This window comes from Mugil cephalus, chromosome 16 (assembly GCF_022458985.1).
Source record: "Mugil cephalus isolate CIBA_MC_2020 chromosome 16, CIBA_Mcephalus_1.1, whole genome shotgun sequence".
In the NCBI taxonomy this organism is placed as follows: domain Eukaryota; kingdom Metazoa; phylum Chordata; class Actinopteri; order Mugiliformes; family Mugilidae; genus Mugil; species Mugil cephalus.
The window spans coordinates 5,725,200-5,739,563 of record NC_061785.1 but is presented as its reverse complement, the minus strand read 5'-3'; the positions used below and the strand labels follow the sequence as shown (position 1 = coordinate 5,739,563).

The window sequence follows — 14,364 nt, the reverse complement described above, 5'->3', positions numbered from 1 at the left end:
ATACGCGTGAATGATATTTTTCTATCCTCCTAACGAAGCCCATTCATTAGCGGAACAAAATAAAAACAAAAAGGCAGTTCCTTGCCGAGCACATTATACTGCGACTCAAGGAAGCGACTCCATTCGAGGCTTGTTGTTATTATTCTGAGCTAACTGTCAAACAGAAAGCTAGTTAGCCGTCTAAAACCTAATCGTCAAAATGTCTTCAGACTTTGAAACCTACGAGCAGGACTTTGGAACAATTACGGCGGAAGTAACCAACAAAATCGGCAGAATCCCCAAATTAAGTGGAGGTAGGAGACAATTACCTTCATTAGCTGGAGTCTGTTAGCTATCAAATATCAGCTGTGAGGGGTTGCTAACGGTAACAGGTGAAGCTTACTGGTTGTGTCATTTCATATATCGGCGATATTATTATCTGGTAAAATATTTGTAACACTTTTACTGCCCTGTTTTTTTGTTTTTTATATGAGAACATTTCTGTGTTAGTGGCTAAACTATTAGCTGTGTGTTTCCTGAAAGGGTTCGACCACATTTGAACATTACCCTAAATAGGTAAATACTAATAAAAAAGAAAAACGTCACAGTTGTATTGAAGACTAATAACAGCTTTTTATGAATGGACGTTACTGTGAAAACTTTACTTTGCAGTGCCTGGGACAGCACAGCAGCTTTCTGCACCAAAGTGTCAGTATGAAATTTAGCACATTTAGAAAATAGATTTAATAATTAGAACCATCGGTCAACATTTTCTCATTTATGACTAATATATAAGCAAAGCACCACTTAAGTATTCAAGTAGTGCTTTGCTTATGTGTTAGTCATCCTTTCAGTTTGGATTCTGCTGTCAGATGGATGACACGTAGTGCAAAGATGCCAACAGTGTTGGACAAGTCAAACTGTTTGACATCAAGTCACATACATTTCTTGATTTGTATGTTTGATGATATAAAGTCCATGTTCATCACATTGTTATTTGAATCTATATACAAACAAAAAAAGATGGTAAGAAGTAGGAATAACATCTAGCTCCATCTTTCAAATGGCTTGACAGCACCTGAGTATGTCTCAGTATTTCATTCATTAACTCTTCTCTTGTGCATTTCCTGTTCCTTCCTTCCTTCCTTCCTTCCTTCTTTCCTTTACTTAACCACAAATTTCCCTCTGCGACTATATCACTTTAGCAGGGAGTCCTGACAGTTTAGTCAGAGAAATAATAAATCTGATCATATCCTTTTAGTTAACATCATTTTAGAAAACAGCTGTAATACTAATACTAATCCATACTGTTAATTAGGTACAGGAGTTTACCTATACCAAAGAATTAATGCAGATTTTTATATATATCGACAGGAATAGGCAGCAGAGAGGATGGGATATGCTACATGCTGTTGCTGCCATCAAAATCAGTATTTTTTGATTGATTGATTTATTTTTAAATTTATATTAATGAACGTTTACACGCAATATGAGAGATTATAGCCATACGGCTAATGTCCATCTCGAGTCCCATTGGCAGGTGAAAAAGTAAATTACAATAGCTGAACAAAAACATACAAACACAAACACATGCACACTGCACATATCCCTACCATCATTGCACATAACCCTTTAGCACTACTGCACATATCCTGTTATCTCTATTGCTCATAACACTTTAATACTGTCGGTCATGACTATACAGCACAAAACCCACGGCAACACATTTAAAACAAATTTAGCCAGAAATGTGTAAGAATAACATCTAGACCTGCAGTAATCACAGAAGTATTCAAAGTGTACCAAGATACTCTGGGCTGATACGTCTTCATGTTGTCTTTGAGTCTGTTTAGTTTCTTTATGTCGTGTTGTTCGTTCAGTATGCTCTCCTTTAATATTCTTACTTCCCCTGTTGTATCTATAGAACGTTTGTACTCATGAAGGTTACTCAGAAACTACACAAAGATAAAAAGAGATGTGTGAATACACTCACGTGCCAAGACATCGTGCAAACTAGAGAAAAGAGATGCGTTCTAATGTAACAGCCCTTTTTTAAATTAAAATTAATGAATGTTGCAAAGTTTATGTTGAAACTGTGTAAGAAAGCGGGTAATTCAACTGTATGATCATTTCGGAGGATGTAGTTTGTGGTGCTGTTGAAATAAGTTGGTAAAATAATTGAAACACACAACAAATGCTGAATATCATAACCTTCATGTCCAGAAGGCAACTGGACTCGTAGAGTTTTGAGAAGACGTTTCGCCGCTCAGCCTAGTAGCTTCTTCAGTTCTGAGACACTGGTGTGAGTTTCCTATTTAAACCTCAACTTTTCACAGGTCTCTTAGAACTGAAGTAGCTACACGGATGAGTGACGAAAGGTTTACTTAAAACAGCCGGGATGACTGAGAACCCTCATGCAGCCCAAGTTTAGTGCAGGCCTATAGAATGCATTCATTTTCTCTGGTTTACCTAATCATCTGGTACGTGTACACATGAGCATTTTAGTAGCATCATATAATGAGCTGGCTGTAATTGTGTCGGTGGAGTGCTGCTCCAAGTGTCAACTAGTTGATTGTTTTCAGTTTTGTTGGCTCGGGCTTGCCTTCAGACACTGCTTGGAGCATTTATCTCCTTCACTGGCTCGCTCATTGGCTTTTCAAAGGGCGCTGCCTCTCACAAAATCTCGCCCGACTCAGACTCATTTCTGGTCTGGACTTGGCATCTTTGAAGATTCATGGCAGCCCATTCCACCGAGTGATTTCACATTGCTGCTTCTCGCCATCTGCCCGTATGAATATGCACAAAGCCAGGGAACACATTACATCCATAAGTAGTGGCTCTGTTTTCTGCCACGACTGGAGCAGTTGGATTTCCTTTCCAACACGCTAAGTTTCTTTTTTTTTTGTATTTACTTTCTTAAACTCGCTCTTCTTCCCATTTACCAAATTAATTAACCTCCAGACATCGGCTTGTATCGTTGCTGCTGTTGTATTTCTCAGTTTAAGGTGTTATTCTATATCATGTTACAGATATTGGGCTTATGCCAGAAAATGTCCTTGACTGTCATCTTTCATTAAACAATGAAATGATTCTGTGTTTATACATTTATTTGTTACCATGCCCCAAAACCTTACAGTTCAGTCAATACATACTTGAATAAGAATACAATGTAATGTTAGGCCTTGTTCCATGAAACATTAATATAATTTTACTTTTGACTATTGACTTCCTTGTCAGTCAACGTTGCCACTCAAACATTTCTAAGTCTACAAAAACTGACAAGCCCTACCTCTTCTTTATTTGCCTTAAAAGTCTTCATCCGTCAATCAGCAGCTTGTAGTCTTTGGTAAATATCCATACATATTTCACAGCCCTCCATCTCGAGCCCGAGTTTGAGTAAGAGAAGCACCGTCTCACTTTTTCACTGAATTGCCCCTGGCTGTTTACTGTGTAGGTTGTGAGGTTAGACACAGGTTTTAAAAATGAATTTGAGGACCGGCAAAAGGTAGTGTTGGCCCATGGTGTCTGAGAAACGAAGATCTTGGCTCGGCTTTTTATTTTTTCTTCTCCTCCTCCTTCTTCTTCTTTTACGATGTTTTTAGTCCCACAACTGGTAGCCTTGTGATTTGCTTTGAAGCTTTGTTGACTTTCTATTTTAGTTATTTAAAATTCAGTCAATTATTTATCCCGTTAAAGAACTCTTCTGCTTCGGATTCTTGATTTATTTAATGTTAAATATCTTCAGGTGAACGCGATTGAGAAAGTGTCTAAAGTGTTGTTAATTAAAAAGTGAAATATCTTTGAATGCTTGTGTATGTGTCAGCCAGGCGGTACATAATCCATGAAATCGACGTCAAACTTTTAATGAAGGATGTTTAAAAAAACAACAACTATACTTGTCAAAGTGCTGTACAGTCAGATCAGCAAATACTAAAATTATATATTCAAATAAAATAATGGCGAGATTGTGAAAAAACTAAACAAATTACACACAACACAACATGTACAAGTATCATAGGAGCTTCTCATACAGGAATGCAGTTGATCTCTGTCTTTGCACGACGGCATTTTTTAATGACGGTTAAAGAGAGACATTAATGCATAATATGACTGTTATTTGGTGTTGTGTCTACTTACTCTATAATACATAATAGTCAGAAGACTTGTTTATGATTATTACATAATGACATAAAATTCTCTTAAGCTTTCACCTCTACAACCATGTTCGCTCTGTAATCTTTGTTCTTTATGTGATTTACAAACCTTTAGTGACAATTCATATGCAGAATATTTATCATAAACAGTTAGTGGACGTCTCCTGCTTTGGCTTCGGTCTTGCAGGATGTTTCGTTCCCTTCGGGCGCCTCATGTTACTGCGATTGCCCGTCGAATATATGAATATACGAATATAATTCAGGATTTACCGATATTTAGGCTGTTTACATGGTGATGGGAAGTTGTGTCGCGCTGGCCATCTTTGCACAAAATCTCTTTGCTGTTTGAAGCTCATTCCGTTCTGTCGTGGCGGGAGTTTGTCAACGAGCATACGGTTAGGTGTAGATACCAACAGAAGGAGCCATAGGCAGACAATTCAGTTACAGAGGATTAGCCAGTTGGTGTTAAAAAGGCACCAAGCTAAAACTGGGAAAAACTGGAACCAAAAAAAAGGGAAATATTTATAGGCATTTTTTCTGTCGTGCTAGTGCATTTTTTTGTACACGATTGAAAGAAAACTATCCACTCGTTACATCTAGGAGTCTGTTCTGATTATATTTACTTAAGAATTTAAAATGTTCGGAGTCACGAAACAACCCCACCAGGCCTCCACGTTTCACTCCATTCCCTTTCAAGGCAAAGAGATCATTTCAGACCAAATACCAGGTCAGCACATTTAGAGCTTGTGCTTTAAATAACAATTGAACGTACTGTGGCGTACGCGTGCTTCCGTGGAACTGTAAGTCCTAATGAGTTTGCGTTGGGTTATGTGGAAGCCACGGGGTGAGGGTGTAGAACTGCGCGTTAGTCATTCTGAGCGAGACTCATACTTCTGGCAAGTGAGCAAAGCTGACACCTCCCTTCCCTTTGAGTTGGCATGAGGTGTCTCTCTGCTCCTCAACACAAACCAACAAAGGCCTCATAGACGCCAATAACTAAGAGACATCAAATGTTGGCTCGTCGTGTGGAGAGAATGTGTAAATATATCTTCAAATGTGTCCTCGTGTGTTGTTTTCTCCCAGCCTCTTTCTTTCCCTTTTCCCCCCGTTGCGGGGGAGTTAGGTTGTTGTCATGAAGCGCTGTTCCTCCGTCGGCTGATCAATATGTTTCTGTTTTTTTTTCTCCCTTTCCCTTTCAGAGGAGAAGACACAGCTGGTTCTAAATGTCGACAAACAGCTTGAAGAAGTCAGAGAGTTGGTACGTCTTTGATCAGTAATTTTCCTCCTCTTCCCATTTCCTAAATAATGAATTTGTGGAAAGAGGGAGGGGACAATTTCCACTGGCACCAGACAGACAACGGCACCTGTGTTATCCTGGTGGTGACATGACATACAGACACGCACTTCACATGGCGGGAAAAGGAGGCTTCCTCTTCACATGATTACTTTCCAGTAATCTGCTTTTAAGTGACACCCCTATGACACATTTCAAGCCATTATCTTGAGGTGGGAGTCTTCACGTTGCTGTTCGGAAATGAGCAGAGTCACCTGACAGAGACGAACTGTTGTTGCAGTTGTCTTGCTATGCCACGGTGATTAGTTTCCTCCAAATCTGCGCCGCCGAGGGACCCGTCCTACCCCGAGCATCAAATGTACACTCGCTTCATTCACCGTGACGTTGCCGGTCCCGCGCATGTCACCGCAGTGAAGGGCCCCCCCCCTCCCTTCCTCATGTTAGACGTGCGTGGATTTATTTACAGAACAGCCTCGCCGCGACGCAAACCTCTGTCTGCAGCTGAGCGACGTGAGCAGGAGGAGGCGTTTTATTTTTACAATCGACACGGGGACACGTCGAAGTTAATGCAGCTGAAGTTGCTCATTTTTCAAAGTTTAGAAAGTTTGATATTTTTAGAGCCGACACAATTCCTGTCACGAGGCGGGGGTTTTTGTCACGGATGGGAGGCTTTGTGTGAGACTCACACGTACGTCTTTTAAGAAAAGACGGAAAATAGATAGATCATTACAGATTATTATGTCTAGATCTTTACCCACCTACGTGAAAAATTATGTTTTAAGCGTTTTTAAATGAGTCCAGGCCTTGTCCTATTCGGGGCGCACAGCTGTTAGCTTAGCATAGGTGCTGTAATGTAGTGTTGCCAATTAGCCAGTCGTTCGCAAAAGCGATAAATAAACTCAAGGATTGTCCTAATTACTTCTTGTGACCTGTACATTCACACCTAGGACAGATATAGACTATATATATACTATATTCCGACACAAAGACACCAGCAGCACCTGAAAACCCCCAACTTCCCTTCACGCGTGACATTCGATACCACAGACCCGATCAGGCTGATATCGGCGATACCGAACCGACAACGATACTTTGTGAAAATACACATAACGTGTCTGGTAAATTTAAAAACAAAAAAAATGTGAATGTGACCACACTCCAAGCAAACATCTCTTCCTTCTGCCTATATAAGAAATAATTCATAAAGAATACAAGACATCAGAGTAATTTATGTATTTATTTACTTTACACTCGGAAGTATGTTGAGGTAGTGGCCTCATTTACTATTTAGTGGAGCTAATACAACAACTGAAAAACAAAAAGAGAGACAGACACAGATACAGTTATACAAAATAAAATGTTTCAAACACTTAAAAAAGAAATAAGTAAAACACTAAGACCATTAAAATAAATTAATGTTTAATGCTACTATAAAAATGAAAACTTTGTGACTCTGTTCTCTCCTCTTCTGTCCTCCTCATCATAAATGCTTCATATTCTGTGTTGTGGTTTAACCTCAGGTGTTTCACAAAGTTTGTTGTGTTTCCACATCTCAATTGTTTTGTTACTTTCCACTGTGGATGACTTAAGTATCAAAAGTATCGATATTTTGATTCGAGAATCGATTTTAGTGTTTTCAGTTTGGAAGTATCGAGATTTCGGTATCGATCCGCACGTGGCTACTGTCAACTCACCGCGTGACTGGTTTTCAGATGCTGCGTCGTGTAACAAATTAGAAAAAATCTTGAATTTATTCATCAATTTCGCGAACGACTGGCTAATTGGCAACACAACATTACAGCGCCCATGCTAAGCTAAAGCTAACAGCTGCGCGGCCGGATTAGAACAAGGCCTGCACCCATTTAAAAACGCCTTTTCTCACTTAAACAACTCCGGAGAATATGGGAATTTCACAGAGAGGTGACGCATCCCTTTAAATTCGCTACATTGCATATTCCAGATTATGTTGTATAGTAAAGTTTTAGCCTAGAAATACATTTGATGTGATGTGAGATGAACTAATATGATTTCGCGGGTGGTTTTTTTTAGCTGGAGCAGATGGACCTGGAGGTGCGAGAGATCCCCATCCAGAGCCGAGCCATGTACAACAGCAGACTGAAAAGCTACAAGCAGGAGATGGAGAAGCTCGAGAAGGACTTTGTAAGTGCTCTGACACTTTATTAATCACCATTGAAGCGTAATGAACACGAACATATTTCTCATGCAAGTTGTCCCGGTCAGATTACTCGTGGTCCACGTTCACCCTAGTTCACATTCTCAACCACGCTCCTCTCACGCAAACATTCCTGTGCCGGAGCTCAGCGGTGCATCCGCAGAGGTTAATTCAGAGTTCATATTTGAACTTGCAAGCGATGCCTATCGAGAACAGGTTGTGCGTGTGTGTTTGTGTTGCTGCTGCAGAATCTGGCCTTGTTTAGTAATTCATAAATCACTGTATGTCTCGACTTGATTTCTAGCCTCTATCAAAGCTTAATGAACACCACAGTCTTTAGGGCCACTTGCTTTTAGTCCACATTGTTGCCTACCGATATTGCTCAGGGCATTTCACTCAATCAATAATATCAGAGCAATAAGCACCTATTACTGCTTAAGCGTCAAGTCGTTAAAGCATTTTTAAATGATGAGTTTCTCTACAAACATGTATCTTTAATTCCATCTTTCTTTCTATTTTTTTTGTTTGTTGTTGATTTCTGGTGTTTTTTGTTGATTTTTGTTGTCCTGCACACAACACAACAGTACACACACGGTGTAAAAATGCAGCCGGCCTTGAGCTGGAGAATGCGCGCGTGTCCTTCCCTCTGCAAATCAGACCTGATGTGATTTAAATCCACACGTACACACTGAAACTTTCAAGTGAAACCTCGACGGTCGGACCCGGGATAGGTGCAACATTTAACCTTGTCGTTAATGCAATTTTTTGGGAAAGTAAATTCCACAAACTTTTCTTCCAAACTTTGAAATGACTCAAAGGTGGAGTGTTGTTCCCAACTGTGAACATTTTCCTCCCTTCTGTAGTAGATTTATTTTCTAGCTAGAGACTTTTGCCTAAAAAATGGCAACAGGTTATTTAAAATGCTCAAATGACGTTTATACAAAATAAAAGAAGTGACAATTGCATTTAGACAAAATATAAGTGTTTATATGGCATTTGTATATATATAGGCATTTACTATTCGATGCTCTTAAATGTTGAGCTCTAATGGACAAGTATACACAGATCAAGCATAACATTATGACCATCTTTCTAATGTTGTGTCGGTCTCCCTTGTGCCTCCAAAACAATTGTGACTCATCAGAGAATGGACATGGACCTTTTGACGGTGTCCTGTTGTTAGTGGGGGCTTTTGGGTCCTATGGGTTGAGGGGAGGGGCCTCTATAGTGGATCATCCCACAGATACTTGATGAGTTTTTAGTGAATTTGGAGGCCAGGTCAACACCTTGTGCTGTTTTCACGTTTTTTTTGTAGTTGTTCCTAAAGCGTTTTTGCGCAAGGAGTGTCATTTGGGGTCAGGGGGGCTCTGGTCTAGGTGTGGCGTGGTTTTAATGTTGTGGCTGATCGGTGCATATACATGCACATCATGCACATACATCAGAGCCACAGTTCAGCTCTTGGGGACAGGTCTTCAGCAGGGGGTCCACAGAGGCACTGCAGAGGGGTCGCAAAATCTTTGGTTGATCAAACATTTTTTATATATTTTTTATATACATTTTTTAATTTTCCCCCGCAAATCTAAATTTCTTTAAATACGCATTAACAATCCAATACGAATCCAACTCATTTTGTAAAGGGATAAGGGATAGCTCAATATGATAATAATAATAATGGATATTTATAAATAACAGTAGGCCGAGTTTAATATAGAACACATATAATAATAGGGTCCCTACTTAATCTCTATCAGTTTGGGGTCCTTGGTCTGAAAAACGTTGAAGACCCCTGCTCAAAGGAGATTCAAACCAGGGTTCGAACTAAGTCGTCTTCTCTAACCACTAGTCCCAGCGCCCCCTCCTTTCTTATATACATTTTCTAATTGAATGCTGTGAAATAATGACTGTGGGCTGTGGACATGCACACCCACCACTGATAAACACCATTATCTTGAATTTGATTAGTGGCAAAAGTTCCCCACAAATTTCAATTTTAAAATCTGCACTGACTTGAATTCTATGACCCCCCCCCCCCCCCCGACTCTCTCAAATACAGAACAGACTTAATAAACAGGGACAAACAGGCCCCGTTTGGATGGAGATATCGTGATCTGTGCACCCAGCGCCGAGTCGTGCTCACTGAGATCACAGAGGGGATCTCGGTGCCAGGACGTGTTGCTTTCCTCGCCGTGGGCATTTAATTGGCTGTTGATTAATCTTCAACTTCTCTTCCGCACACACTTACCGTGCGCAATCATCAAGCGGTTCACTCCCGCTGTGGCTGAAACTGGTGCTAATTTTCTTTATTTGCATTTTTACAGTACGTGGCGAGATTTTTTGGGGTCCATTCCTCTTCGCATGTCACTGCATATTTCACATTTAAGGCATGCGTGTCGCAGCCCGCGGTACCCAATGACAAAGCAGAAGGCGGCAGCGCGGTAGTCCGAGCGCACGGGAAAAATCAAAGGCCGCCAGCTCGCTCCTGGCTGTGACCGCTCAGTTCGGCTGTAATTTTCATTTTTACACCTCCGCGTGTGGCGTGGTCAGATCAGTGAGCATTTAAACCAGGATCACCCACCTCACCGAGGTTACATCTAGTACATCCCCGTCTCCCGTAAATCTGATGCAAGCGTTCAGAAGGCAGGAACTTCAGCACGCCCTCAGATGTTGCCTCAGATGTGCCAAATGCTGTAGCCCGAGCTCAGCCCCTCGCTTCCTGCCGGCCTGGGGAGGACATGACACTCGGCTCGAAGAAGGCGCCCGGTGGAAAAAAGGCAATCTCCTTTCTTTTTAATGTAAAAAGCTCCGGCTTTGTTGTGCTTTCCGTGGATATCAAGGCCTTTCCCACTCCCTCACTACCCCATATCCCCTCACACCCCACCTACTACCGGCCTCCCACGGGTGTCTCCCCCCTACCCCCCCCCCCCCCCCTTTAACCTGCTCTCTCATCCTCTCATTCACCCACGGTTTGAAGTATTCCTACCATCGGTGTGCCAGCTTGAGACCTCATTCCCGCTCCTTTCCAGACAGGGCCGGAGTCGACCCCCGGTAACCCAGCTGTTTCATCCCGGAAGACAACTTATCAAACGGGGGCGTCCCAGAGGTGTATATGAGATGTAGCTTTGTTGGCTCGGGGGCTGTCGGCTTCATTGTGATAATACGGGGGACAGTGGGAGCCTTGAAGGTGCCGGACCCCGACAAACGGGCATCGCAGGAGCCAGAGAGGGATGCCGGCCTGAGAAAAAGAAAAAAAAAAGAAAAAAATTAAAAAGGGACAATGAAAATCCTGCTTGATGGGGTCAGCTCGTCGGAGTGAGAGGAAGCGGTGGCTTTGATCAGGCAAAGGCGGAGGCCTCACCTAAGCTTAATTTAATGAAATCTATTGGGTAAACAGAGCCGCCGGTTTTTCAAAGGGCGACCAGGTGCGTCCCGGGGAGGGGAGGGGGGGTTAAAAGTCGTGGAAAACACACAGAGAACAACACAATCCAGTTTTGAGGGCGTTGACGCGAATTATGTAGCGTGCAGGTGCGTGACGCCTCATGAGATGAGAGGAAGATGTGAGATTTGGAGATGGTTTATGTCATTCCTGCAAGGTGTCTGCCGTCGGTGTGCATATTTTGAGATTCACAACCCCTCATCTCGTGCCCCTTTCTCAAACGAGTACTTTTGGCGTATTTGCGAAGCTCGTCAATCGGGATTCATTCATTAACAGAAAAAGATATTTGCAACTTGTTAGATGGGGAAGTCAAGCAGAAGCAAGAATTTTCTGCTTTCCTTATCTTTGGTAAATAATTAGCTGAATGCGATTTACTTCCCTAACCTCATTATATCATCAGTTAGACATAATTAAAGTTTGTTCGACCTTCTCGGTTTTTGTAACGGTTTTCACACGAAATGTTGACACTATGACGACTCTGCAGTAGCTAAACAAAATTAGACTTTTCTCTTCATATATTCCCTTTTTTTTGGTTGTTTGTTCGTTTTTGACACAAAGGCGTCTTAATTGCTGTTTAAAGATGATTTAAAGCGAGTAGCTTTTCCTCCACCGTCATGCGCAGGTTTCTCCAGCAGGTGGCGGTGTTGCTCTAAGAATTTCCTCCCACTTTAGGTCCATGACAAGGACAATATTGAGCACATTTAGCAATTACTTTGCCTTTCTGATGTATGAGTGGACTTGTTCTGATAAATCCTTGCACTTATTGCTATTATTACTATGCCCGACCTCTGCTTTGTGCTTTGGAAGAGAGAATGAAAACAGTGTTTCCACATGGCGTCCTTGTGGTAAAAGCTCTGGAAATATCTTATAGCAGTCAGATATCCAACTAAGTTTTTTTTTTTTTTGTAGCTTTTCTTGGCCCAGTCATGCTCTGAAAGTTAATTGAGGAAACAAAACAACAACCCAAGAGGTGTGTCTTTTGTTAGCAGAAACAATCCTGGTTCAAATGTGACGCGTTTTCTGTTTAAGGATCTTTGACTCTCCGTCAAAAAAAAAAAGGTTAATTATTAGTGGTTAAATATCAAGCTCCGGCAAGTGTTTTCTGTCTTTTTTGTTTTTTTTAGTGGGAATGAGTGCATGTCATGGTCAAGGCAGTGTTGTTGATGGCGTAATGTGCGGTGATTAATTTTCCTCAGATCAACCCCAGTTTTGAATCTGGAATAAAAAGCTATTGTGGAAATTGTCACAACGCGGCGTACAGTGTTCCATCGCGGGCCACAAAGGTGTTATTCATTATTACACACCAGTGCTCCTTTTGAAACTCATATCATCTCTAAGCCTTTATGTAAAAATTGGCAAATATGTTTTTTTTTTTTTTTTTTTTCCCACAGCACATAATGCAAGTGATTACAAGATGTGAAAAATGTGATACGGTCACATTTCCATTCACCTTAAGTACAGTACTTAAGTTCAAAAGAGGCCTATTCACTGAGGTTTGAGATGACAACGGGAAGATTTTTCCTTCTGTGTCTTACTCACTCCTGGGTTCATCCGTTCCATTATGGATCTCGATTTTAAATCACGAAGCCAGCGGTCACAGGGGTCCAGCTATCTCTTCCTAATTTCCAGTTGTCTATCGGGGTATTGTTCGGAGCTTCAGTCATGGTCAAGTAGGATGTCTGGACTGCCTTTTCCTTTAACAAAAACCCTTTAGATCCAATGCCTCCTAGTGTCCGTCCAGGGACATAATTAATGTATTTCCAAAGACTCCGCCAACCTTGAAATATTGAACAGTTTATTTTCCAGGTACAGTGGGGTGAATGGAATGAAAAAGACTGTTGGCACTGAATATTTTCTCTGTATGGCGCTTTCGTAAGTGGTTACCATTGACCTCATAGAGATCGGTTGAAAAGTAGCTTTGGGTCGGGTCAGTCGTCGAGCACTGCGTTTAATGAATTGGCGAAGTGGACCGTTTAAGCTTGTGAAAACTTTTAAATCAGAATACTGGTTTAATTACAATGCAGAGATCATTTCGTGATCGCGGATGTATCATCTGTGAATGTACGATAACTAATGAATGAGTTGCACATTACAGTGCTGATGTTGTTTAGATGTTTTCCTTATGACTCTTTTTCTGGTTTCAAACCCCCCAAAAGCAGCTCTTTCCTGTACAATCTGATGCTCATCCACGTGCATTTCATCACAGGCAATGACTTTTATTGAAAAGAAAATTAAACATGTCATGTAGAATCTGGGTTTTTCTTCTATTTAGGGTGTTCCTCCAGGCGAAATCAAGCAACCGAGGCTCATCCATAAGTAGTTTATCGCTGGCAATGATTTTACTTAAAAGGCAAAATCAAAAAAGGTGTCTAAAATCTGTGTTTTTGTTGTATTTAGAGTGTAAAACCAAGCAACTGACGATCATGCACAAGCTGTTTCTCACTGGCAATGAGTTAACATTATTATTTTTTTTTTTTGTGTGTCAAAAATGCCTCTTAAAATTTATTTTCTTTTTGTATTTAGAGTGGACCCCCAGGTAAAATGAAGAAACCGAGGTTCGTGCATGTGCAGTTTATTACTGGCAATGAGTCTTATTTAAATAAAATCCAAAGTGGCATCTAAGATCTAGATATTTCTTGTATTTAGGATGCGAACCAAGCAAATGAGGGTCGTGCACAAGCTGTGTATCATCGGAAGTCAGTTAACATTTCAATTTTCTCAAAAATGCCATGCAAAATCTATTTTCTTTTTGTATTTAGAATGAGCCCCCTGGTAAAATGAAGCAACTGAAGCTCATCCGTGTGCAGTTCATCACTCACAATGAGTTTTCTCAAAAAGAAAAACAACTAAAATGCCATGTAAAATCTATGTTTTTCCTGTTTTTAGCCTAAACCAAGCCACTGAGAGTCATGCACGTGTAGTTTATCACCAGCAATGAGTTTTTCTCCAAAATGCCGTCGAAAATGTAGGTATTTCATGTATTTATGGTGTAAAACCAAGCAAATGCCGGTCGTGGGCAAGTTGTTTATAACTGGAAAAGGAGTTAAAATTTAAATCTTTTTCTAAAATGCCATGTAAAATCTGTTTTCTTTTTGCGCTTAGAGTGGACTCCCAGGTAAAAATGAAGCACGTGAGGCTCATCCACTAAAATGCCATGTAAAATCTATGTTTTTCTTCTTTTTAGACTGGACCCCCAGGTAAAATCAAGCAGATGCAGGTGTAGTTTATCACTGGAAATTAGTTTTATTTTAAATTTGTCTCCGGAATGCCATCTAAAATCTAGATATTTCTTGTATTTAGGTTGTAAAACCAAGCAAATGAAGGCTATGTG

General features: G+C 40.8%; 1 protein-coding gene across 5 annotated transcripts in view; it reads left to right on the top strand.

The window, feature by feature from the left end:
• Positions 1-80: 80 nt before the first annotated feature.
• The window catches only part of vti1a (vesicle transport through interaction with t-SNAREs 1A), a 122,455-nt gene continuing 108,171 nt past the window's right edge, over positions 81-14,364 (top strand). For all 5 annotated transcript variants that reach the window (XR_007114395.1, XM_047608250.1, XM_047608252.1 and 2 more), the window contains exons 1-3: positions 81-293; positions 5,333-5,391; positions 7,477-7,587. Coding sequence is in view for 4 of the 5 variants with exons in the window: in XM_047608250.1 (XP_047464206.1) it covers positions 200-293; positions 5,333-5,391; positions 7,477-7,587 (264 nt within the window). In the remaining variant the exon portion in view is untranslated. The remainder of the gene's footprint in view (positions 294-5,332; positions 5,392-7,476; positions 7,588-14,364) is intronic.